The sequence below is a fragment of the Mustela putorius genome, unplaced genomic scaffold (assembly GCF_011764305.1).
Source record: "Mustela putorius furo isolate JIRA1106 unplaced genomic scaffold, ASM1176430v1.1 tig00537248_pilon_pilon_pilon, whole genome shotgun sequence".
Lineage (NCBI taxonomy): Eukaryota > Metazoa > Chordata > Mammalia > Carnivora > Mustelidae > Mustela > Mustela putorius.
In genome coordinates this window covers 4,758,479-4,785,043 of record NW_025422387.1, presented here as the reverse complement: position 1 = coordinate 4,785,043, position 26,565 = coordinate 4,758,479, and the positions used below count along the sequence as shown (strand labels likewise).

Here is a 26,565-nt window from a genome sequence, read left to right as displayed (position 1 = left end):
TTTACTACCACTGGCAAAAAAGAACCATTTATTAAAGTAGATACAGAACACTTGTTTTCTCAAATTTTAATACTGCTTTACATTTTTGTTTGTGAAACACTTCCTATTATAATATGTTTATAACCAAAAATTTCAACTCATTACAGATTTTTCACTTGTCAGACACATGTTTGATAATCTTGAGGGGAAAAATACATCAAAGGCATATATACAATTATAGAAGTTCTTATTATACATGTAGCATGGAAGACACATTTATTACTTTTTACATATTCTAAAAGACATTCAAATGAAGATAAATAGATTCAAACTGGTTGATAAACTTCTGATGGTTGAGGTCCTTCATTTTTATTTTTTGTGATAAGAAACTCCAAAATTATTAATGTTGAATTTCTCATCGTACATTCATCTAGGAACACGGTAAAAAAAAAAACTTGTAAAGATTGCAGACTGGTTAATTTAGGTGTTTTACTGTGGCTTATTATCTAGTTAATTGACTGCTGGGGATATCTGCTGGAGAAAGAAACAGATTTGGAGAAAACTCTCCCAGTTATTTATATCTGATAAAGAAACAAAGTGAAAACAGAAAAAAACAGTTGCAAAGCCACATGATGTTATATTCTGGCCTAGTTCATCATGTCTTGATGTGTTTTCTTTTTCATAAAGGTAAAAATCTGAAAAGAAAGTCATTGTTTTTTCCCAAAATATAGATTTTTTAAAAAATATATACATATAATATATAGAAGCTGAAATTATGCAAAACCAATGAACAAAACAGCACAGTCGAGTGAGTAGGTGCAGCATATAGATTATAAAATGTCCCCACAGCAGTTTGGGGCTGCCCCCTCCCTTTACCTGCTTCATGATTTTATAATCACACCCAAGTATTATCAAGCCTGAAATAAAGGCACTACTGACAACAGGTAGTGCAAAGAGCTCAGATACTTCTTTAAGAATAAAATACTTTAAATGAGTAGATGAAAATGCAAAATGGCACATTTTTCCAACTCATTCCAGTGTCAGAGCTTAACCCAAACATCTAAATATACAAACGCAGCCTGGAAATTTTTAGTGCAAATATGAAAAGTAACAGCATAATTTAAAGTTACTTAAATAAGGTATTGTGAGGGTAGGGATTGTTCTAGGAGGGTTCCCTCGGGGCAGTAAATGTAATGGCATCTGGTGCAATGTCTTGTCAGAACTTTTAAAAATCAAGAAGACAAAATTAGAGGTGAAAACTCACCCACTAATTATTTATTATTTCAAATTCTAAGGGGAGACTAAAAGGTGATTTACTGAAGCTCAAAATATTTTCTTAGATTTGTGGGTGGGGTCAAAAATAACGTGGGTTCTCCGGAAGTCTGCACACAGGATGCTGGTGTTCTGTTGCGTTCTGTCGCCTACGTGCCCGCGCCCCTGACAGCCCGGCGCGAGGCTGGGCCCATCAGAATGTCTCGTCGTCATTGCAGTGGGTGGCCCAGTGCCCGAACACCTCACAGATTTCACAGTACGGGCGCTCCTCGCTCCGACTGCCATGGTGTGTGGAGTGGGGGGGGTCCTCTGACGCCTGTGCCTGGGTGGGGCAGTCCTCTGTGTCGTGGAGGTCAAAGCAGTCACATATGTCACAGAAGAGGCGAGGTTTCTTCTTGGACTGTTTCTCCTGGTCATCACTACAAAGGTTAATGTGTATGATCAGAAACTCATCTCTATCAGATGAAATTCTGAGACAGCATCAGTTGCAATGAACACAAAAGAAGCAAGAACTACTTATGGACAAGTCTGGGAGCCTCAAGTATATGTCATACATTTAATTCAAGTTGGTCGTTCTACAGTCCACACTTGAAACTCTCTCCCATCAAATCATTTATAGAGTGCTACATCACTCTCTTGCCAGATTTATGGAAATCGATTTATGGCCAAGACAATTGTTTCTCCAATCCACTGGAGAACTTGTAACTTTAAAAACCTTCATTTTGGTGGAACGAAGGTTCTGATCAGCATTGCTTAATATAAAATACCTGTCGTAGTTGTTTAGGTCATCGCCGTTCCCATTAAGGGCTGCTTCGGACATCATCTCCACCTTCATCTTGAGGTCTTGATTCTTCCTCTGAAGGTCCACTATTACTGAATTCAGGAAATCAATCTGATTTGTCCGGAAAAAAAAAAAGACACAAATGTATGAAATGTCTAAAATGCACACTGGAGGATCAAGAACGTCATGAAAGCATACTCTCACGCCATGGCTGCGGAATGTGCTGGCATCACGGGAGGGGCAGATGGTGGCCATTACTGAGTCCACGTTTAAGTGGTTTATATATACACACATACATATACAAAATTCTACAAAAAACCTAACCAGTCATTTGTTCCATTAAACTCTGGGACAAATCCAGAACTTTTAGGCTCTGTAGATTTGGACAAGTTCATGGAAATTCCCCTCCAGCCACTGCTTAACATCTACTGACTGGTCCCAGGGAACAGTCAGCATATGTCATCGTAAGAGAAAAATGGAGGTGTTTCAAAGCGAAGGCTCAAGCTCCGTTTCCGCTGAGGAGACAGTGGCACACGCGATAGAGCAGCACTCAGGTACCACATGTTCAAGGAGCACCTGTGCCAAGATTCACTGAGCAGTGGGACAATGAGGTGACCATCAGGAGGAGACACTCTTGTCCTAATGTCTCCTTTCAAACCAAGGGCACATTAATTTAAAAACATTTTTTCCCTCATATATAATAAAAAAGGTCCAATTTCTCTAAATATCCACTGAATAAATCCCACTTTACAATATTAAAAGTGAAATATTTCACTTTTTAAAGAAATATTGGCCCGACTTCTCCTGCTAGGGCAAGTTCTGAAACAGAGCTAGCAACCACTAGCTTCAGGATTCTCAGCAGGAGACCCCTTCCAACACTGAAGTGGGGGGTCCGTTTTCTAAGGCTTTATCATGTTAGGAGCCACACCGCAGGAAGAAGAAAAAGTCACAAAATGCATTTAAGTATCGTGGCAAACCACACACACACTCACGCATGCTCACAAATTAGGAAACATAAAACAAACCATTTGCTGATTGGAACAAAGTGTTGGCAGCGGCAGATGAAACAGATGGAAGCAGAAAGGAAAGGAGAAAAGAAAACACGGTTAATTGAGTCTATGCTTATCAGACAAAAGCACAGACCAAGCAGACAACACTATTAAGGTGAGTTAGTGCATCTGTTGAATCTTTTCATGTCTTTCAAAGGAGATGTTGGAGAACTAAAACAAACTATAAACTCACTAAATTTTTCTTTGAAGATGATGGTTTTTTATGCCTTTGAGTTTTGAACAGAATAAATATATCCAAAATGTACTATTAAAATTGAAGGTGGACATTAGTTGTTTATGTGCCATTTATTTCTAAACATGGAATAGTTTGCCTCCATATAATCCTATTTTTAAAACTAAGGCTGTTTGATAATTGTGGCTTTAGGGAAATAGTTTTCAAGAACTCTGTCTTTTTAAGGTCAAGAGGAGCAAGGAATCTTTTGACAGAGCAATTCTACTTCTACGAATCTGTCTTAACTAAATAGTAGTATATCTTCAAAATGATAGATGTTCAAGATACTTCATTATAGCATTGTTCCTAATACACCTGAAAGATCAAAAACATCCCAAATGTCATGTCAACTGACAAGGAACTGATTAAATCACAAAACATCCATATAAGGGAATACTATACAGCTACTAAAAAGACCAGATATGCCACCACTTGTGTCAAAAAGGAGAGGAAAGAGACAAGTAGTTTTGTTTTTTATATATATGTTTTCACATCTCTGGAAAGATTCTTTAAAAAGGCACCAATAAGAATGATTACCTGTTTGACAGCCTGGGAACTGAGCAGATGAGAGATGGTGTGTGGATGGAGATTTTCTACTGTATATATGTATTTATATATATATATATATATTTTTTTTTAAGATTTTATTTATTTGACAGAGAAAGACACAGCAAGAGAGGGAATACAAGCAGGGGGAGTGGGAGAGGAAGAAGCAGGCTTCCCATGGAGCAGGGAGCCCAATGTGGGGCTCGATCCCACGATGCTGGGATCATGACCTGAGCCAAAGGCAGAAACTTAATGACTGAGCCACCCAGGCACCTCTCTACTGTATATATTTTTAATATTACTGATTGTTTAGACCATATGAACATACCACCTCTTCAAAAAGTTAAATGATCTTTTAAAATAGTAAGCCAAGCAAAAAAAAAAAAAAGGGTGGGGGAGTATTACCTGACTCTCCTGGGCTCTTTCATCTTCTTCTGCCTGAGTATCAGTATTGCCTTATATTTAAAAAAAAAAAAAAAAAAAAAAAAAAAAAAAAAAAGGGGGATTCACAACACGTCCATCTTTTTTCCCCTGGTGTTACTACAACCAACGAGCCAGTATCAGACACATATTTTCACGTGAAATTCCCAAATGGGCCTCTTTGGGAACAGTACATGGGTTCCTGTGGGGCATCTGGAGCCCCGAGGGGCAGACATGGTGCACAAAGGCTGGCCCTCCCCTGCCTGTCTTCTCCCTCAGGGATGGCCCCCCACTATGGAAGATGCCTGCCACACCCACCTGGGACCTCAAGTGGCAAAGCAAGCTGTCACCTGCTCACAAAGGGACCACCTGGGCTCCCGGTCCGGGCAGCTCCCTTTCAGAGCCCACCGAGGCTACTGGGAGGGCAGCTGTCACTTACAGCTCCTGTCACTGCCAACGCTCCGGGAAGGGGGCATGCCAGGCACGTCCCCGTGTGCAAGACCTGGGTCATGACTAGCCCTTATCTGAGTCAGTGGTGGGAGAGAGCCAAAAGCAGAGGGGGTAGGTCAGGGGCAGCCCAGCCGCCTTCCAAGGTCATCTCACGGGAAACAGGTCCTCTGCGGGAAGCGGCGGGGTGGGAAAGAAGCCCCCCGTGGCCATCACTTTACCTGAGGAGCTGCTGAGCTGCCGCCTGTTTTCTTTGAGTTGGAGCTCCAAGTTCTTGACCTGGAGTTCAAGCTTCGCCTTATCAGACTCCAGAGACTGAACGACCGAATGCAAGGACTTGGCGGAGGCGCTCTCTCCCCTGAGCACTGTGACCTGAAACGCAGCGCGTTAGCTTAGGCTCGCAGCTGGAACAGAGGAGGCAGCGGCCCGGCCCCCTCACAGGGTACTCTACCTCATTCCTCAGTTTCTCCAGCTCTGCGTCCTTTTCGGTGAGTAAGGCACTAGTAATACTGATGGATTTCTGCAAGGAAGCTTTTTCCTCATCTGCGTCTTTTATTAACTTGGATTCTCTAAAAGACCAAAGAGTTAAAAAAAAAAAAAAAATTCCAGAAATCAACCGAGAGAGTGGTGGGTGTGTAACAGTCCTAGAACAGACACATTAACTTGAGTTAACAATAAAGAAAAACGTATCGCGGGGAAGTTTTGAAGGGGGCTGAGGCTATGACGCTTGCAAAATTTTACTTGAAATTTTACTCACTGTGAAGGAGAACAAGTTTACCTACACAAAGACATGCAGAATCTGCATATCATTGTATCCATTTGAATTTAAAGAAACAAGTTAATAACTTCGGAAGACGGAGAATTAACAAAACAAAACAAGACTGTTACCCCCAAAGAATTCTTTTAAAATCTACCCCCTCCCAACTGAATTCTGTTACTTCTTGAATAAATTATTACCAAGCAATAACAACAATTAAAATACACACATGCAAAGCGAGTATACACAGATGTCATGCAGAGCAGTTTTATGCTGGAGGTATCGGTTGGTTCTCACTAATTTCAGTAATTTTTGGCAACTTCCGAGAATGTGTTTTTGAGATCTCATGGGCCAAAACAGTAGCAAAGGCTATTACTGCAATTCATACTGAAAGGGTATGACTTTTCATCCACAGAATGTGGAAAAAGGACATTACGTTGCTCATAGAGATGAAAGGTAATTACATAAAGGCTGGAACAGAAATGTTAAAAATGGATTTCCAGGTGTAGAACGAGAAAGGATGGGCGGGGAGGAGTCAGGAGGGAGACGGTCAGAGTGCTTGGTTTATGTTCTCAGCCTGTCTCAGCATTTGGTTGTCAGCAGAGGGAATGGGACCAGGCCTTAAGGAGAGGGAAACATTTATCCTGGAGTCCAGGGCTGGAAAAAGGAAGGAGAAGATGAAGGGAAGACAGGGACGGAGGGCAAAGACACAACTGATAAAACCCAGAAGGGCAAGCTCCTGTGCGTTTAAGTGTGTGTGTTTATTTAAATTTTTGTTGTAAAAATTACATGCATTCAAAGTGCCAAGGTCATGAAAGATGAGGACGGACTGAGGAACTGTGCCAGACTGAAGAAGGCTGCAGACGCACGACCCCTGAATGCGGTGTGGTTTCCTAGCCTGAATCCCAGAAGAGGAAAAAGACATTAATGGGAAAACTGGGGAAATCTGAATGAAGTCTAGAGTCTAGCTAAGCACATGGAACCAATGTTGCTTTCTCAGTTTGGACAAATGTACCAAGGAGTATACAATGGGCATATTGAGGGCCACGGGGCACAGGGTACGTGAGAACTCTCTGTACTGCCTCTGAGATTCTTCTGTAAATCTTAAATTTCAAAATGAAAAGGTTTTAAAAATTATGTGCAGTATGAAACAAGAGGGGAAAAGTCCTTGAATCTCAAAAATATTTTGGGAAAAACACAGACTGGGTAAAAAGGTCCTAGCTGGCCCTAAGGCCATCCAACCCACAACACTGCATTGGTGTAGATGATTCAGTGAGAGTTCAAAACTTCAACGACAAGCAGCCAGATGGCTCCCGTTCTAGAAGAAGGAACTGAGTGAATGCTGGGCATGTCATGGTTCAGTCTGTTTTAGAACTGACTGGAAGGATTGGAAACTGAGGCCCAAGTTAGAAATGGCAGAATGTATGTCTGGTTAGTGAGACCCAAGATATCCGGCACACGAATTACAGAATTCTCATGATTTATGGTAAATTGAAATTCTACACGAAGATGAAAATATAAGTGTTGTTTTTATCTTGTTGTGTGGCTTACACTTACACTTCAGGATGATAAGTAGTAAGAAAAGAATCTGAGACTTACAGGAATTTCTTGAATTCAACACCCAAGCCTGATATGAACACTGGAGAGGGGGTGGGTATTGGTGCTGTTAAATCACTAAGTGAACAACATCTTGCTTGGAAACAGGATCTTGTTTAGGTTAAAACAAAGCAAAAATTTTAATGGAAGGAATGAACAGTAAACATCTTCTTCCACCTGGAAAGTAAACATCTGATGTTATCTGAAGTTACCCCAAAAATCTGGGGCTCCTTAACTTTCAATTAAACTTATTTGGTAGTTTATTCTATTGTAAAAACTATTTCGAGAGTTTCACTTGTTACAAATCCAAGTGAAATCTGAAAAAATGTAGTTTTTAATGTTTTTACTGAAAAATACCAGCATTTGGGGGGTTATTAGTTCTTCTATAATCTGAACTCTAAGTAGCCCAAGTCTCACCCGGTCTTTGTGTTAGGGAGGGATAGAGACACCACCAGCTGGCGGAAGGAAAAAAGTACAGGAACTTTCATCTGTTTATCACGTACACACAACCCGTAAGGGGGGCTGCTTTCTAAGAAGATGGCAAGCAGAACGTTTCTTGTACAAGTGATCAAAAGACACGTTACGAAAGGGATCCGCCTTGTGATTTATAGACCAGATGACAGGACATGGAGCCTTTGGCAGCTCGTCTTTATGGCAGATCTTTGTTGCTGGCTTCTTAGGCTATTTCTAAGCCCTAATCCCACTGCGCAAACTAAGAGGGACTAATTTAAGTCACTAATGCCAAGGTTACTGACATCTGAGTCACAAAGCACACTGCGGGGGGTCACCCCTCTGTTACCTTGTAGCCATGCTGGCCAGAGTGACTTGCTGTCACTGCAAGTATCAAGAAGGGAAGATAAACATGATCTGAAAGAACAGCTATGGGGGCCAGAAATCTTTCCCCCAAGGGGAACATATTATCCAGATTCTTTCCTTACTACTTACTAAAGAAATAAATTCTAGTAATGAAGCAAATACCAAGCTTTAAAAATGCAAGATAACAAGAACCAAATATTAGAAACATGAAGAGAAATGCAGGTACAGTAAGGAGAGCTAAATTTGCGCCGAAGTTCTTTGCAGTATATAGGTATAAAACTGGTGTGTGGGGTGTGTGTGTGTGTGTGTGTATGTACTGCTGAGAATATTTTACAAAACAAAAGCAAGACACAGAGGGACAAAGGCAGCCAAAAAATATATACAACAATTTGTTTTACTAAAAATATATTAAGTTTATTTATTATAACGTGGATAGACTTTCTTTAGTCTTACCATTAAAGACACACAGATAGAGCAAAGGAAGCAGGAGTAGGGAAGGGAAAAGAGAGGGTGAAATGAGCATTGGTAAGTAGCGCAAGCTCGAGACAGTCAGACAGTCAGCAACCCACAGTGAGCTTAATGAGCCGAAGTAGCACAGGACCTCTTCAGACTCCGTATCGCCAACCAGTTTCGGTTCCTGATGTTTAGCCTGCATTTACACTAACTGAATTAATTAGGACTCCGAAGAGTCCGCATCTGAGATTTGGGCTCTCCGTGACACCACAAAGCCTGGAGAAGGGAGGGAAGCCAACCACGTTCCCCAATCTGCTCTAAGCTTCAGTAGATAGAGGAACCTGCTTCTCCACTTCCGTCAGGCAGAGCAATTCAAGGTTGGCTCTGCTCTCTCAGCTGTCTGGAAGCCTGTTTTGAAAGAGGTCTGCCTAACTTGGAAACCAGTTTCCAAAATAATGATTACGTGTTTATGTTAGGAGAAAAGCCTTTACTACATGTTGCCTGCAATTCAATGTTCAGATACCAAAAGACTGTAGCAAATATAGGACAATGCTACTACTGAATGGTAAGTAGTTTGGGCCTACAGGTCAGGAATAAGTTCTGCCCTTCAATACGATGACCATTTGAATGACACAGTTAGCTAATACTTTGACTATGTATGTTCAGAGATCACTTCTCAATTAAATTCTTGTCTAAGACTTCTCTTCTTGCATGAACAACATTGAAAATACCTTTATGGCTTAAGTACTTTTCAGCCTTTTAAATTAAGAGCATATCAAATTCTTTTCAGCACCCCATGCTCAATTTACTTAACTATCACACACACACACATACACACACACACTGACCTATGAATCCATTGTCAAACTGGCTTTTAGCAGGCATTTAAGGGTCCAAATTGTTAGCTACAATATATTTGCATTCAGATTTCAGAAATAACGGTCCACGAGGATTAATTTGGCAATAGAATAGTGCAAAACAGGAGAAGTTAGGTTTTTAAAATTTTCACTTTCAGAAAAAAATGCCACCTCTATCTGCATTTATTGATATAGAGAGTAATTTTCAGGAGACTATCTCCTAAACTCATCCAGGACTCAAAAATGGGAGCAAAGTTGGGGACATAAACAGTGGCCTTAGCACGCACCCAAACTTAGCTCATCTTTTTAAGCCATGAAAAAAGTCACATGCCTGAGCACATTTTGAAAGGCATGTAATTTAAAGTCACATGGTAAAGACTAGGGAAGCATGGCAGCTTTATTCTAAGGAAAAAAAAAAAAAAGATTTAAGAGTAACAATAAAATAAATGCACAGTGAGCAAAGAGGCAGCATGAAAACAGGAAGCCCTCGGGGACCTGAGGCCTGCGTCCGGGTTGCTGGCCGGCCGCCTGCCATCTCGGGCCTCCGTTTCCCCGTTTGTAAGTGCACCCCCCGCCCTACACCACCGGGCGGCTCTGAGATCAGGTTTGTGGATCACGAATACAAAGGGCTACGGCCCGCGCCCGCCGGCTTCCACCAGCCCGTTTCCATATGCTCGCTGACCGCAGTGCCCCGGGAGTAAGCCCCGCGACTGTCCTCACACCCCGCTGACTACTGCATCGGGAGGCTCTCTTGAAAAAAACTGTGTAAAACCCAATATCCTGAGGCGCCCCCCCGCCCATCCCCGGGGGCAGCGCGGCGGCCGCCCGCACGCGGGCCGGAAGGAAGGGCCGGCGGGTCGCACAGCTCCCGGCGCCCGCGGACCAGCTGGCGGGACCGGGGCGGGGGCGCGGACGACACGTGCGCGCCTTCTGGTGGGAAACTTCTCAGAAGAACGAATCTTAGTACTTCTTAATGAAAAGAAAGAAAAAGGAAGGAGGGAAGGCGCTGTTGGACGCAGGCCTAGCGCCCGCCAGAGCAGCTCGCGGCTCCCACGACTCTGTGGGTGATGAAGCCCTCGGTTCCTAAGCAACCGCCGCGCCGGGTGCGGGGTGGGGGAGGGGACAGCCGGCCCCGCGGGGCCCACCAGTCGGCGGGGAGGGGCGTCCTCCTGCCTGACCCGGATAAGACACTGCGAGAGCACGGACGAGCTCTCGGTTCAGATATTCTTGGAGAGTTATTTTTAGTGTCATTAAGAAAAAAAGCGCGTCGCCGTGGCGGGGCTCGTCCACGCGGTACCGCGCGGCGGCGGTTCTCGGCCGGAGCGCGCCCCGCGGCGGCTCGGCGGGCGGCGTAAAGCGCAGGATTTCTCTAGACACAAACCCCACGTTCTCGAAGAGCAGACAGACAGACGGTCGCGGTAGAGAAGCGTCAGGCTTCTCAGCGGTTATTTCTCGGGGCCGGTTTATGCTTACTCAAAAGTGCTAGAAGGTTTCCACTTACATATCATTGGATTATCACGAAAGAACAAGAACAAAGCTATTTTCTCTCTCTTTTTTTTTTTTTTTTGGACAAACAATTCAAATTGATGCTATTATTATTGAAAAGTTATCATTTTTATATAATGCAATCAGTATTTATATGCCGATCAATTACTCTTTGTAAAATTAACAGCATTTTTAGCTCCTGAAAATGAGGTAACAACAATGTAATGAGACAATCCGATTTTAGAACACTTATGAATAAATGCAACTGAAAAAGGCTTAAAAATTAACCTATTCTTTGTCTTGGTAATGAATACCATAACTTTTGCAAATACATTTTCATCATTTATTAATCACGAGGACCAAACTATCATAATCCAAATTTCTGAATATGAGGAGGTAGCATATTTTCTACAAGTCACATCGTGTTCTGACATTTTCCTAATTAAACACATACACGCAACAATAAACACAAAAAGAAAACCTACCTCTTTTTCATTTCTAACAACTGATTATTGAGCACAGATCTCTCCTCTTCTAGCTGGAAAAAAACACACAGGAAGTTCAGTTCGTTACAAAAGTCCAGAGAGAGAGAGCTATTTCTCATCCCACATGTCCCATTCCCAGGCCAGGATGGATAAATCAGTGGGCCAGGAGAGTGAAAAAAGAGCAGTGGTTAGTACATCATGTACAGTTGTTAATTTATAAATCATTTATGACCCGGATGACTCCCCTTCCTCAGTACAGGCTGTATCTTCAACATTCGATAAATGTTTCTTTCATTTCTTAAATGAATGAGTGAAAACTTCACTGTTAACATTCTGGCTCCTTTACTGAAATCACACAGAGCAAGTGTCACTAAGTGTCACTAACTCATGGTGGGCTAGGAACAGGCTGTTTACTCATTTCATTTCATCCCTTCCACATTCCAGGCACTGGTTTCTCACCTATAATACAAGGAAGTTAGAAGAGAATTTCCAGTCGCCCTTTAGTTCTAAAATTCTATTATTCCATGAAGGGTGAAAAACAAAACAGTTAATTACTCCTGTGAGAGAAGATTCACTCCCGCCCCCTGATCTATACCACACAGAGTTTATTATATTGAAATACGAATTTCAACTCACACTGTTAATAAAACTAAGGGGTGAGGGGCCCCTGGGTGACTCAGTCTGTTAAGTGTCTGCCTTGGGCTCAGGTCATGATCCCAGGGTCCTGGGATGGAGACCGAGTCTGTTGGTCAGGCTCCCTGCTCAGTGGGAAGCCTGCTTCTCCCTCTGCTTGTGCTCTTTACGCCACACACCCCCCACCAGGTAAATAAATAAATAAATATTTAAAACAAAAAAACAAAAAACTAAGGGATGAGACTCACTTCTTTTGTGAGTTTTGTTTGTTTTTTCCAAATCAAAAGACAACACCAAAGATTATGGAATGGTCTCCAAGAGCCCAGAATTCAAGCTACTAGCTCACTCACTGTATGGAGGTATGGTCTTATTTCTGATTTTGTATCAATTATGCATATGCTTTGCTGTGTCTTCATACTTTTAAAGTTCTTAAATATACGTAACTCTGTGTGGGTTTTTTTTGTTTTTTTCATAACTCTGTGTTTTGAACATAAAATTATATTAAACACAAAATCTATTGAGATTAAACATATAGTTTTTTCGATTTAAACACTGCTTTCCTCGTCCACTGAAGATGTATGCTTTTGCTGCATGAGTAATTCACAAAAAATATTTAGAAAATTTTAAAGAGTGAAGGGAAGGGAAAGGGGTGGGAGACAAACCTTAACAACTAAAATAAGAGGGGGAACATCTGGAGAGTGGGATGTGGAGATGAGGGGCTTTCTTGTTTTTTTCCCTTCGCCCTTTTCTACAGTTTATATTTATTTTTTAAACAAGGAAGCTGTTTTATGATTAAAAGTGGGTACTGAGAAGTACCTACAATGAAGATAAATGAAGATAAAAAGGCCAGGGACTCAACAGAGAAAATAAGTTATTAACAAACGTGAAAAATCATTCAACACTTTAAAGAACAAGTATGCAGAGACTCTCCCTCTTTATTGGAGGGTGCACTGTGCCTGAATTTCCACGGAACAGAAATCTGGAATGCTTATGGTACGGACTTCTTCATAGGAGATGACATTTTTCCCTTCTTCTGCTCGAGGACCCAGTCCAGGTTGATAAGTTCATCTAGTAACTCTACTGCTTTAATCTAGTTCCTCATTGTTTCCTTATTTTTTGTGACCTTGACAGTCTGGAGCCACACAAGCCAACACAAGGTCAATTTGGATTCATCTGATGCTTCCATATGAGGAGAGTCAGAGCACACACTTTGGGGCAGGAATACGACAGAACTGATCTTGTGTTGTCCTCAACAGGGATCATAAGGCACACACTGGGTTGTTTTTTGATAAGGGTAACTTTGATCACTTGGGTGAAGAAGTATCATCCATGTTTCTCCACTGTAAAGGTATGATTTTTTTTCTTTGTAATTAATATGTATTTTGTGAAGAGATTCTTTGAGGGGCGCCTGGGTGGCTCAGTGGGTTAAGCCGCTGCCTTCGGCTCAGGTCATGATCTCAGGGTCCTGGGATCGAGTCCCGCATCGGGCTCTCTGCTCAGCGGGAAGCCTGCTTCCCTCTCTCTCTGCCTGCCTCTCCATCTACTTGTGATTTCTCTCTGTCAAATAAATAAATAAAATCTTAAAAAAAAAAAAAAAAAAGAGATTCTTTGAAAATGTGTAAGCATCCGGCTCCTAGCAAAACATCAACCCATTTCTTTTAGCACCAACTGATGCATCTTCCCTAAATAAAGTACTATCATCACGGCTACCCAGTGGTGATTTTCTAATTCCATCATTTCACCTATTTATTAGCTGTCATTTCACCAAATGTCATTTTCCTTTATTTATTTATATTTAAATACATCATTTCCATGACACATCATGTTATTCTAATGTTATTCAATAAGCTATACTCCATTCCTATCAATATTTCTTCTGATGTTCAAATTTTCCCAGATTTGGTCAGTGGGAGCCCTTTCGACATGATTATGATATGCTTCTGACTAATCTCCAGTAGTTTTTTTTTTTTTTAAAGATTTTATTTATTTACTTGACAGAGATCACAAGTAGTCAGAGAGGCAGGCAGAGAGAGAGAGAGGAGGAAGCAGGCTCCCTGCTGAGCAGAGAGCCTGATGCAGGGCTTGATCCCAGGACCCTGAGATCATGACCTGAGCCGAAGGCAGAGGCTAAACTCACTGAGTCACCCAGGCACCCCGTAATCTCCAGTACTGTTTAAGTACTTCCTTTCATCCTGGTATACAAGTTATTCCAGGCTCGTCTTGTACCCTCTCTGCCCTAGCCCTGGAATCAGCCATTTCTTTAAAGAATCTTTTTTTTTTTTTCAAAGATTTTATTTATTTATTCGACAGAGAGAGATCACAAGTAGGCAGAGAGAGAGGAGGAAGCAGGCTCCCCGCTGAGCAGAGAGCCCGATGCGGGACTCGATCCCAGGACCCTGAGATCATGACCTGAGCCGAAGGCAGCGGCTTAACCCACTGAGCCACCCAGGCGCCCTAAAGAATCTTTTAAATGCAGAAACACATTAAAAAAAAAAATCTAGGTGCTAAGTGTACTCACTAATATTGGACTGTTGTTGCTTCTAAGCCCTGTCAGTGGACCTGATCAAAATTTAACACAAGCCCTGTCAGTGGACCTGATCAAAATGTAACACTGCTGGTCTTCAACAGATACTGTTAAGAAAATATAAAGACAAGCCACAGACTCAGAAAACACTTGCAAACACTTGCAAACCTGATAAAGAACCTGTATCTAGAACTTACTAACAACACTCACAACTCAGTAATATGCAAACAACCAAATTTAAAAGTGGGCAGAAGATCTGAAGAGACACTTGACCAGAGAAGAGATATAAAAGGCCAGAAGCACATGAAAAGATGCCCAACATCATTAGTCCAACAGGGAAATGCCAATCAGAACACTTGGGATACTTGTGTTACAATTTCCATGGTGGTTTCATTCCATGGTGGTCAGAAAATACGTCACATGATTTCAATCCTTTAAAATCACTGAGACTATTTAATGGTCTATCCTGGAGAATTTTCCCCGTGCACCTGAGTAGCACGCAGATTCCACTCCTGTTGGGTGCTCTACAGATGACTGTCAGGTCTAGCTGATTCACAGTGCTGTTCCAGTCTCCAGGTGCTGATCCTCTCTCTCTAGTTGCTCTATTAGTGAAACAAGCTACTGAAATTTGAAGTCTCCGACTAGTATTGTTGAATTGTTTCTTTTTTTTTTTTTACGGGTTTTAAAGATTATTTATTTATTTACCTGAGAGAGAGTGAGAGACAGAGAGTACAAGCAGGGGGAGGGGCAGAGGAAGAGGGAGAGGAAGAAGCAGGCTCCCTGCTGAGCATGGAGCCAGACTCAGGACTCGATCCCAGGACCCCGGGATCATGACCCAAGCCGGGGGCACATGCCTAACTGACTGAGCAGCCCCATTTCTTCCTTTAATTCTATCAGTTTTGCTTTGCATATTTTGGGGTTCTATTATTAGGTGTATATATAATTCTTATAGTTTATCTTTTTTTTTTTTTAAAGATTTTATTTATTTAGTTGACAGAGAACACAAGTAGGCAGAGTAGCAGGCAGAGAGGGAGGAGGAAGCCGGCTCCCTGCTGAGCAGAGAGCCCGATGCCGGGCTCGATCCCAGGACCCTGGGATCATGACCCGAGCTGAAGGTAGAGGCTTTAACCCACTGAGCCACCCAGGCGCCCCTAGTTTATCTTTTATTATCATAAAATGTCTTTCTTTGTCTCTAGTAACAATTTTTGTCTTAATAGTCTATTTGGTCTGATATTACTATAGGCACTCCAAGGTGCTTTTGGTTACTGTCGGCAAGGAAGGTCTTATTCCGTCCTTTCACTTTGAATCCATTTGTGTCTTTGTATTTAAGCTGTGTCTCTTCCAAACAGCATATAATCAGATCATCATTTTAAAAAATTCAACCCGTTAACGTCTGCCAACACTCTTTTATTTTTATTTTTAAAAGATTTTATTTATTCATTTGACAGAGAGAGACACAGCGAGAGAGGGAACACAAGCAGGGGAAGTGGGAGAGGGAGAAGCAGGCTTCCCGCTGAGCGGGGCTTGATCCCATGACCCCGGGACCATGACCCAAGCTGAAGACAGCCTCTTAACCAACTGAGCCACTCAGGTGCCCCTGCCAACACTCTTTAAATCAGTGTTTAATCCATTTACATTTAATGTTATTATGGGTAAATTACAAACTTTTTCCCAATTAATAAAGTTTATGTCTTGGAGTTTTGGGTGCATAGCAAAACTGAACAGAAAGTACAGACATTTCTCACACACTCCCTGTCCCCATACATGCACAGCCTCCCACACTAACATCCTACACCACAGTAATACATTTGTTACAAGCATTAAACCTACACTGACACCCAAAGTTCACAGTTTACCTTAGGTTTGCTCTTGGTGGTGTACATTCTAGGAGTTTCCATGAATGTATAAAGACATGCAGCCACCACTGTAGTATAACCAAAATAGTGTCACTGGCCTAAAAATCCTTGGTACTCTCCCTATTCACTCTTGCCCCCACTTTACCCCTCCCACAACCACTATCTTTTTCTTGTCTTCATAGTTTTGCTTTTTCCAGAATGTCTTATCTTTGGAACCATATGATACATAGCCTTTTCAAATGGGCTTTTTTCCCTCAGTAATATGCATCTAATGTTCCTCCATGTGGTGTCATGGCCATGAGAGGCCGTTTCTTTTTGGTGCTCAATAATATTCTGTCATCTGGATGACCGAAGTTCATTCATTCACCTATTGAGGGACATCTTGGTTGTTTCCAAGTTTTTGGAAACTGTGAATAAATCTACTATCAACAGCCATGCACAGGCTTTTGTGTGGATTTAAATTTTCAGTTCATTTGGGTTGATACCAAGGAGCGCAACTGCTGGATCTTATGGTGAGAGTGTGTTTAGTTTTGTTAGAAACTCAACTGTCTCCCAAAGCAGCTATACCATTTTGCATTGCCACCAGCAGTGAATGAGAGTTCCAGTTCCTCCACAATTTCACCAGTACTTGTGTTGCCAAATGTTTTACATTGTGGCCATTCTGATGGTTGTATCATATTATCTCATTGTTAATTCACAATTCTCCAATGACTTATGATGTTCAGCTACTTTTCATATGTTTATTTCCACCTACATATCTTCTTTAGTGACATGTCTATTCAGGATTTTCATCCATTTTGTAATTGGATTATTCATTTTCTTATTGTTGAGTGTAAAGAGTTCTTTGTATATTTAGAGTAACAGTCCTTAATCAGATGTAGCCTTTGTAAATACTTTTTCCAAATCTTGTCCTCTCATTCTCTTTCACATTGTCTTTCATAGACAAGAGTTTTAAGTTTTAATAAAGCTCAGCTTATCAATTATTTCTTGTGGCTCATTTCATTGGTGGTCTTGTTCCTAAAAAGTCACCACTGTATCCAAGGTCATTTAGGTTTTCCCTAATCTTCTTTCCTAGGAGTTTTATAGTTGTGCATTTTACATTTAGGTTTATGATCCATTTCAATGTAGTTTTCGTAAAGGATGTAATATTTGTGTCCAGATTCATTTTTTTGCATGTGGATGTCTACTTGTTACAGCACTACCTCTTGGAAAAACAATCTTTGCTTCATTGCATTGTCTTTCCACCTTCGTCAAAAATCAGTTGCCTATTTATGTGACTCTATTTCTGAGCCCTTGTTCTACTGCTCTATTTTCTTAATCTCACACTGTATTGATTACCATAGCTTTATAGTGAAGACTTAAGTTTTAGCTTTATATAAGTGGTATTATGTTTCCAATTTCAAATTCCACTTGTTCATTGCTGGCATATAAAACAGTGATTTCACTTTTGTATATTAAACCTCATATCCTGAAAATCTGTTGTAACCACAAATACACACACACACACATTTGTATTTTCAAATACACACACACATAGATATGATGGTTCTTTGTCAAGAGTGCTGCTGACTGTGTGACTGTGTGGCCACAGGGCAGGGGACTAGGGCTGAGTGAGCCCAATACATATGAAGTAGCTCTTAACACAGTGCACACACATGTCAACTTAGTCTCTGATTTTTTTTTTTTAAAGATTTTATTTGACAGACATAGATCACAAGTAGGGAGAGAGGCAGGCAGAGAAAGAAAGAGAGAGAAGAGGAAGCAGGCTCTCCACCGAGCAGAGAGCCCAATACGGGGCTCGATCCCAGGACCCTGAGATCATGACCTGAGCCAAAAGCAGAGGCTTTAACCCACTGAGTCAGCCAGGCGCCCCTAATCTCTGATTTTTATTCCTGGATGCTTTCTTCCACTTTATCACCTCATGTATTGTTAGTCATATTCTCTCTGTATATTTGTCTAGGTTTTACTCCTTTTCCCTCCCTGCTTTTATCTTGCAAGTGTTTTAAACTCACATTCACTAAGTGATCAAAATTAACATTACCAATAAATGGGATAAAGCAACATGACATGCCTCTTGGAAGGACACATTATCTTCCTGCTAAAAATGCATAACCATCATATTAACCATCACACAAACCCAAAATGAAGGCTTTTATACATCATCATTGGTCTATTATTTAAAAAAAAAATAAAGTCAATTCATAAAAGACAAAGAATGGCAGAAGCATTCCAGATGAAGAAAATGAAAGAGATTTGAGTCAGTGAATGAAATGCATGATCCTGGATTGGATCATGTACCAGATGGGGGGTGGAGAGGGAAATATAAAGGACCTTTACTGGGACAACTGCCTAAACAGAAATATGGCCTGTACATTAAATAACAGTGTTACAAATTCCTGAATTTGGTAACTGCACTGTGGTTAGGTAAAAACAACTCCTTACAGTATATGAGTATTCTGTGTTCTCTTTTTATAACTTTTTGCAAAGTTTGAAATAACTTCCAAATCAAGGTGAAACATGACTCTATTCTGTATCTGCAGCTCCCTGAGCTGTTAGCTTAATTGTCTACTCACTTGCATTTAGTGCTCACACTAGGCCTTTTTGCCATAATTTCTCTTTAGCTAAATCTTTAGCTAAATCCCCACAAGGGTGGGTCAGGTCAGGTAGAGATAACAGAGCCCAGATGCAGGGATGAGTTGGGCCAGGTGGAGACATCCAATCAGTGGGGTGCGCATACTGTCTCCCTAGCTACCAAGGAGTGTGGGCCCCCGCCTTTTGGGCACCAATTCTGACCAAGGTGATACGCTAGTTCAAATAGCTAGTATGAGGTGAAGTGTAATTCAATTGGCCACCCGTGTGTGACCTAGCATGACTGTGCAGCTTTCTCTGTGTGTTACAATCTCATTGGCCAGACTCAACCACATGGCCTTTGCTCTATAAAAGTTAGTCTGTGAGGCAGGAAGGGATCACCCTCTCTGTAAGAGGCAGCCCCGAATGGTTGGTTTGATTCTCCATGCTTGGCGCGAAATAAAGCTTGGCTTGACCTTCACTTTGTATCAGTCTCGCTCCTTTGATCACAGACCTATTATTGGGGGACCTAAAAGCCTCTTCTGCCTGGGCAGAATTACTTCTAGATTTCTGAATTTCATTAATAATCAGTGTCTGCTTTGGTGTCAATGGCTCCGTACCGGTGTCCTCCACCACCACGACCAGCCCGGGGGTTTCCTAATTGAGCTTCTATACAACCCACCATGTCCTTCCTGTGTGCAGACTCAGTTTCCTCACACGGGGAAATTTCCTTATTGTATCTCCTAACATTTTCTTCTGTTACATATGCTGAATTCCTTGCTGCAGAGATGGTAATTATCCTAATTCGGATTATCTCTGTCCTCCACAGCTATTATCCTCCAACTCCTCAGTATCTTTGTTCCCCTTTTTTTTTTTTTTTTAAGATTTTATTTACTTACTTGTCAGAGATAGAGAGAGAGCGAGTGAGCACAGGCAGACAGAGAGGCAGGCAGAGGCAGAGGGAGAAGCAGGCTCCCTGCTGAGCAAGGAGCCCGATGTGGGACTCGATCCCAGGGTGCTGGGATCATGACCTGAGCCGAAGGCAGCTGCCCAACCAACTGAGCCACCCAGGCGTCCCTCTTTGTTCCCCTCTTTATTAGGACTACAAGCTCAAGCCCTTCCTTCAGATGTTTAGAAATGTTCATTAGGTTCCTTTCTGACTTATTTCACAGTCCTGACACGGTGCTCTTTGGTCTTCACTCAGTTCCTTAACTTTTCACGTCTTCTGTTCCACTTGTGTCATTTCATCATCTCTTTGAACCCTTGTTTTATTTAAGTCACTGGAGTTTTTATATAATACAAAGCAATATTCCACTTTGGGTAATGTTTTCTCATGGCCTGAATTCCTCATCTCTCTTTGGATTCCTGTGTCCCTTTCTTTCTTTCTTTTTTTTTTTTTTTTTTTTTTTCTTCTTTTGGTGCAAAAGGCATTCAACGGTTCATCTTACTACAGGCAGCTCTACCTAGACCTTCCATTTGTTCACATGTAATATAAATTCATTTTCCCCAGATACCCAACCTACTTTATCTGAGACTTTTAATCTTCCCTCTCCAAGGTACAACAGGAAAACCGGGCTCCATTGCCCATTCATCTCTATAGCTGGAGGGCTGGAGGACCAGGCTGGAGGAAGTGCTTTTAAGGGGACATGCACAGTCTATTGGAGGTCTCTTTCATGGATTTTCCCTTTAGCGCCCCCTCTGAACAAAGGGGATCCTACTGCTGCAGGAACATGTCTTCAGGCTTCCGTCTTGGGCAGATACTACAAAATTGTCTTTTTTACCATCTAGTCTCACCTCCTCTGCTGCCTTCCCTTCCCAGAGAGTGGAATGCAGCCTCATTTATGGCTGGAGGTGGTTACACGATACTATTACAGAGGTCAGAATTTTCCTCTCCAAATTAAAAGACAAAAGCATGTAAAGAGAAGGCCTTTCAGCCTTTCCCCACTTTGTCCCTCCCTGACTTCTTCCTGGAAAGTTTCGCAATCCCTGGAGGTGTAAGAGCCCTGGTAACCAAGGTCCACGCTAAGGGCAACAGGAGAGCAGAAAGGAAGGGAAGGGTTCCTGAGGACCTTCTTGAGAACTCAGCTGGACTGCGCACCTGAGGACTTATCATTTGATAGGAACCGCCCCTCCTCTTCCTTTTACTTAAGCCACTCTTTGTTGACTACCTATGGAAAATGATAACCGGCAGTTCTTCCTGCCACTGGTAGAATCCTGAGACGGTCAAAGAGAGCTTCTAGCCTCTAAGATTCTTCTGTGACTTTTCTTCCAGGATGACTATTCACCTCTTCAATCTAATTTTCCCTAAACTGAGTTTGGCATAAGGATGAGGAGAAGTAGAGTAAAAATTCTCAGGATTCTGGGGCACCTGTGTGGCTCGGTTGAGTGTTCAACCCTTGATTTTGGCTTAGGTCATGGTCTCAAGATTGTGGGACTGAGCCCCACATCAGGCTCTGGGCTGGGCATGGGGCCTGCCTGGGATTCTCTCTCTCCCTCTGCCCCTCCACCCTGTCTCTCTATCTCTCTGCCTCTGTCTCTCTCCCTCCATCCCACTCTAAAAAAAAAAAAAAAGAAAAAAATTATCTGGATTTTGCTACACATTTTCTTTTCTCTCACCACTGCGAACAGTGTCAAAAGAGTCAAACCACAGTCATGTTCCTTCTCTTGGTTGTCAGTTTTAATATTTACAGCATGAGGCCCATTGGCTTTGCTCGATTTTCCTGGAGACATTTTTTTTTTTTAATAACCAGAAGAGTATGTTCACTTCATTAGGTATTGAGGAAGAAAGATTCCATGATCAGTTTCACTCAGCCCTACCTGCCCAGAAGTCTCTGAGCCCAGATTAAAATTACAATGGCTAATGTTCACTGTCTTCTAAAATAAACTATGACAAGCTAAAAACAGTGTTGCCTTGGGGCACCCGGCAGGCTTAGTTGGTAGAACATGTGACTCTTGATGTTGGGGTCAGGAGTTAGAGCCCCATGCTGGGCAGCAGAGTTTACTTAAAAGCAGTGTTCCGTTTCTCAACAGTCACATTTGCGAATCCAGGCTTGTTTAACATTTGCAGGCAATTATTCATAAGTCAATCTAAATGGTAACCCCAATTTTCCGTAGACTGCGTTTGCTGTACAAGTGTTGATAAAGCACTTATTGAGATCTAATCCTTGTCCAGTTTCTACAAACCAACTGTAACCTCATTTTGCAAATAACTGGGATGGCAGTTGGAGGGAGAAATCAACGCTGTGCCCATAGCGACAGCTCGGTGCATCTGCAATCCTTACAAGGAGGAATACATGGGAAATCATGTCTCAGACATTTCAGAAGTAACTACCTCAGATGGCTATTTCTGTAGAAGAACTTCTATTGTTATGATTACTTTTAGTATTCTCTATCATAGGAAATGCTGCTCTGTATCTTTCCATTAATCTTGAGACAACATGACCCTGCCTCATTTTGCCCTGTATGCTTCCAGTACCCACAGAGGGCATGTGACCTGCTCGTTTGGTGATCAGGCTTCTGGCAAGCACAACTCTGTGACACTGGAAGGAACTGACATCATGTAAAAAAAAAGTAGAAAGAGTAGTCAAGGTTTCTGTATCCTGAGGCCCTGGCTTGAAACGGGGTATGTGTCTAATCACTCGCTTATTCATTCAAACCTGCATACTATGCACTGTGGTTCCCACCATCTCACAGCCTGTGTGGGGAGAAGCATGAGAAATAGCTACAACACAGTGTCGTGCGTCTGACGGAGAACTGCGGAGACTGCTACCTGAACACAGAGCAGGAAGCAGCTAGCCCTGAGCCTGGAGAAGTTTCCCACATAGGGACGGGGGAGTGGAGCTGTCAGAGTGGACATGGGAACGTCAGCTGACCAGGTGTGGCAGGAGAAACATGAGCCAACAGCGTGGAAGGTGTAAAAAGAGGAGAGTCAAGAATGTAGGTGGTGATACCAAATGTTCACAGAGGACGGAAAGGAAGCCACGCACTTGTGCCATCACTAGGTAAGTGATGAGTCAAGCAAGAGTCATTTCAGTAGTGCACTGGTGTGGCGAGAAGCGGACTACGAGGGACTGGGAAGAAAATGGGAGGTGAAATTAAAGGCAGAAAATATTACTCCTTTGAAAAGTTTGGAAATAAAGAAAAGAAGATCAGGCTGTAAGTGTGAACAGTATGGCAAGATCTAGAACCACTTTCAAGGCGCGCCTGGGCGGCGCAGTCAGCGGAGCATCCGCCTCTCGGTTTTAGCTCAGGTCAGGTCATGATGCCAGGGCTTTGAGACGGAGCCCCACATGGGGCTCCGTGCCTGGCAGGGAATCTGCCTGAGATTCTCTCTCCCTCTGCCCCTCCGGCCCCCACCCTCTAAAATAAACAAATAAACCTCAAAAAAAAAAAAAAAAAAAAAGAGAGGCACCTGGGTGGCTCAGTGGGTTAAAGCCTCTGCCTTCAACTCAGGTCATGATCTCAGGGTCCTGGGATTGAGCCCCGCATCGGGCTCTCTGCTCAGCAGGGAGCCTGCTTCCTCCTACTCTCTCTCTCTCTCTGCCTGCCTCTCTGCCTACTTGTGATCTCTGTCAAATGAATAAATAAAAATATTTAAAAAAAAGAGAGAGAGAAAGAGAAAGCCACTTTCAAGAGAATGAGGAGGATTTCCCAACCCACAGAAAATCCAAAGGGGCCAACAGACATTGTGGCCACTGGCAGGCGTGCAGACTTCGGGAGGGACAGTGACAGTCGGAATGGAGGAAGGAGACCTGAAACACCCCAAGTGGGTGCACAAACGATACGTGGTACCAGCATCCAACAAATACCACTCAGCCCCGAACACCTGCTACAACACCAAGAACCATGAGAACAGGGCATTGACAGAAAAACGTGGGTCACAAAGGGTCACATGCTCTAAGAGTCCACTGATAGGAAACATCCAGAAAAGGCAAAAACCCCACAAACACAACACATAGATTAGCGTTTGCCAGGGTTAGGAGGGAGTGATGGGAAGCGACTGCTTCAACAGGTAGGGGCTCTCCTTTTGGGGTGATGAAAACGCTCTGGAACTAGACAGACGTGATGACCGCACTGCAGGAAGAACGTACCAAATGCCACTGAATCGTACACTGTAAAGTGGCTGAAACAGTAAAGCTTGTTACATGTATTTACACGCACACGCGCACGCGCACACACCCTAAAGCAGCATGAAACCAGTCATGCCATCAGGCAGAAAAGTGAAGGAGAAAGCCAACAGTCAGTGTCAATCATATAATTAGGACAATCCTCATAATCGTCGTTTATCAAGAAGAGGTAAGTTATGTTAACCATGAGGCTGAACAATATGAAATTGCAAAATGAGCAGTTTCATACAGTTCAATCTAGCATGTTCCTTTTTCAAAGATAGAGCACTCTGTGACTGTCCATAAAGATTTCTGTCACTGTTGATGCCAGATATAGCAAGCCTCTTGCGATCCCAGCTGATCCTGATTTTTGCTCCCCTCCCCCGACAAGATAAGTAGTACCCCACTTGGGAAAGGCAACTCCCACAATTTCCTTTGGAAAGGACAATGTCTGCTAGGGAGAGCAGATGAGAAAGAATACACACACGTGGGTTTTGTTTCCGGTTTTACCAGCTCTGTTCCAGAGGATCAGGAACAGAGGAGTCCTTCCAACTCCAAGATACAATCCTTCTTCACCCGGGAGCGCACGATGCCCACCAGTCAATCAAGGCAAATGAGAATTCCTCTCTAAAAGCGGAAACTAACATCACTCTCCAACTTGGACCAACCCTCCTCATCTCAGAATATCCTACACATCTTTTAAAATTCATAAAAAGAGAGTAGGTTCTACAAAATCACTGTCTCAGGAAGGAAGGAATTCTTATTTTGATAAATGAGCTCCCATCCAATGGACAGACAGGAAATCAAACAGCCCTCATATTGAAGGAAGTAATCCCAGTGAGATGCTGAAGATTCACAACAGATTCTGGGGTGTCTTGGGCTTTCTAAGCAAAAAAAAAAAAAAAAAAAAAAAAAAAAAAAAAAAAAAATTGAAGTAAAAAACCCAACAATCCAATAAACCGAGAGTACATTTCTATAGCATTGCTTGACCCCCACCTACCACATTCCTAGCTCATAAGTTTTTCTTTCTTTTTTTATCCATAACAGTAATAATTATGAAATAAGTGGAAGTAAGTTTTAGTGTCTGTATAGGATAGGAGCAGGGTACAAGCCCCCGAGTTAGTCCGAGGGGCGTGCAGGTCTTGGCTCCACTGCCTAGCAGTGTCCTTAGCAAACTGGTCGACTTTGGAGCCTCAGCATATCTTCAAAAAAACCTTCTTATCTCAGAGGTATGTTGTGATGAGTGTGAAACAGACAAAGCCACCCTCTCGATAATTGTTCAGTGAATTATGATGCTACTAATAAAAGGAATCAGGATAGAACTCAGGTTCTGGGTCAATATTTAACCCATGCCCTGTCAGCCTCCTCTCCACTGTCTTAAGTTTAGGATGTAATGATCCCGCAGTCAGACAATTAAAAATCTTTCTTTTTTTTCTAAAAGTAGGGTTTTTGCCCAACATGGTGGCTCTGTAGTGTATTTCTAAACATAGCTGATCAATAACTCGGCTTGACTACAGTAAGTAATGGAGTGAAATTTGTAATTTTATGGAAGTAAGCAGTACTCTAGATTCCTGGAGATTACACAGTAAGAGTAACAGAGCCAGTGAATTAATCAGTCTTCTGTAGACTAAGGCTGCTTCTAAATTATTTTGGATGGGTGAGTCTCTCCACTACTTTTGAAATGAAAAACACAGACATTATGTATGTGTGTGTGTATAAAATATTTATATTTGGGGCACCTGGGTGGCTCAGTGGGTTAAAGCCTCTGCCTCCGGCTCGGGTCATGGTCTCAGAGTACTGGGATCGGGACCCTCATTGGGTTGTCTGCTCAGCGGGTAGCCTGCTTCCCTCTCTCTGCCTGCCTCTCTGCCTACTTGTGATCTCTCTCTCTCTCAAATGAATAAATAAAATCTTTAAAAAATATATTTATATTTGTATTTATTTATTTCAAGGGAAGGATTACCCTAGTCCTCCTTGGTGATCAATATCCTTGTTAACAAGCTCTACCACTGAAGCCTATTATTGAGTTCATGCCCGTTTATTTCTCCTCAGAGTAAAACACAGAACTACAAAGGGCCTAACAATCTGTCCTTTAAAGGGAAGTCACTTTTCTTAGTTGATCTTTGCACACCTATTGGGTAACACCCATCGAAGTCACTGGCTTTCAAATCCTTTTCCAAAGGAAGGCAATTCAAATGCCAACATGCAAAAGGGAAGAGCATGGGAGGCAGCGAGCCCTGCAAAGCTCTGTCCGAGGAAGCATGATGCCTCCTTCCACTGCTTTCCGGTTCTGAGTGACAGAAACAAGGAATGTAATCAACAGCCCAGTTAAGGTCACAACATGAGAGGAAGGGATGATCTCTCTGTTCATCCCACGTATGGAATCTGCTTTCTCTACCAGACATGCTCCAGGAGGTCAAGTGAGACGCCCCTCTCAGAGATCCTTCTCCTGCAAGAACTTACAGACACCCCGAGAGAGCTACAATATGTTTAGATGCTCTAGTTTGTGCCAGGAAAAAAAGGACCTCCTCTGGTCAAAGAGCTTCTATTTTCATGAACTCCAGCTCCTCATATACTGACCAAAGGAGAGGGCAGTAGTCCCATGTAAGTCAACTTTTCCTGACCCAAGTCATTAGATGGCAAACATTTCTTGACTCTATTACCTAAACAAGGGTAAGCAGATTACTATCTTCGTGTTCCTTTT

General features: G+C 42.3%; 1 protein-coding gene across 4 annotated transcripts in view; it reads right to left on the bottom strand.

Moving 5' to 3' along the window:
• The window catches only part of CLIP1 (CAP-Gly domain containing linker protein 1), a 122,277-nt gene continuing 95,712 nt past the window's right edge, over window positions 1–26,565 (bottom strand). For all 4 annotated transcript variants that reach the window (XM_045073585.1, XM_045073582.1, XM_045073583.1 and 1 more), the window contains 6 exons: window positions 11,176–11,228; window positions 5,178–5,295; window positions 4,948–5,098; window positions 4,265–4,314; window positions 2,019–2,143; window positions 1–1,670 (listed from right to left, as the gene is read on the bottom strand). In XM_045073585.1, the coding sequence (XP_044929520.1) occupies window positions 1,445–1,670; window positions 2,019–2,143; window positions 4,265–4,314; window positions 4,948–5,098; window positions 5,178–5,295; window positions 11,176–11,228 (723 nt within the window). In that variant the 3' untranslated portion in view covers window positions 1–1,444. The remainder of the gene's footprint in view (window positions 1,671–2,018; window positions 2,144–4,264; window positions 4,315–4,947; window positions 5,099–5,177; window positions 5,296–11,175; window positions 11,229–26,565) is intronic.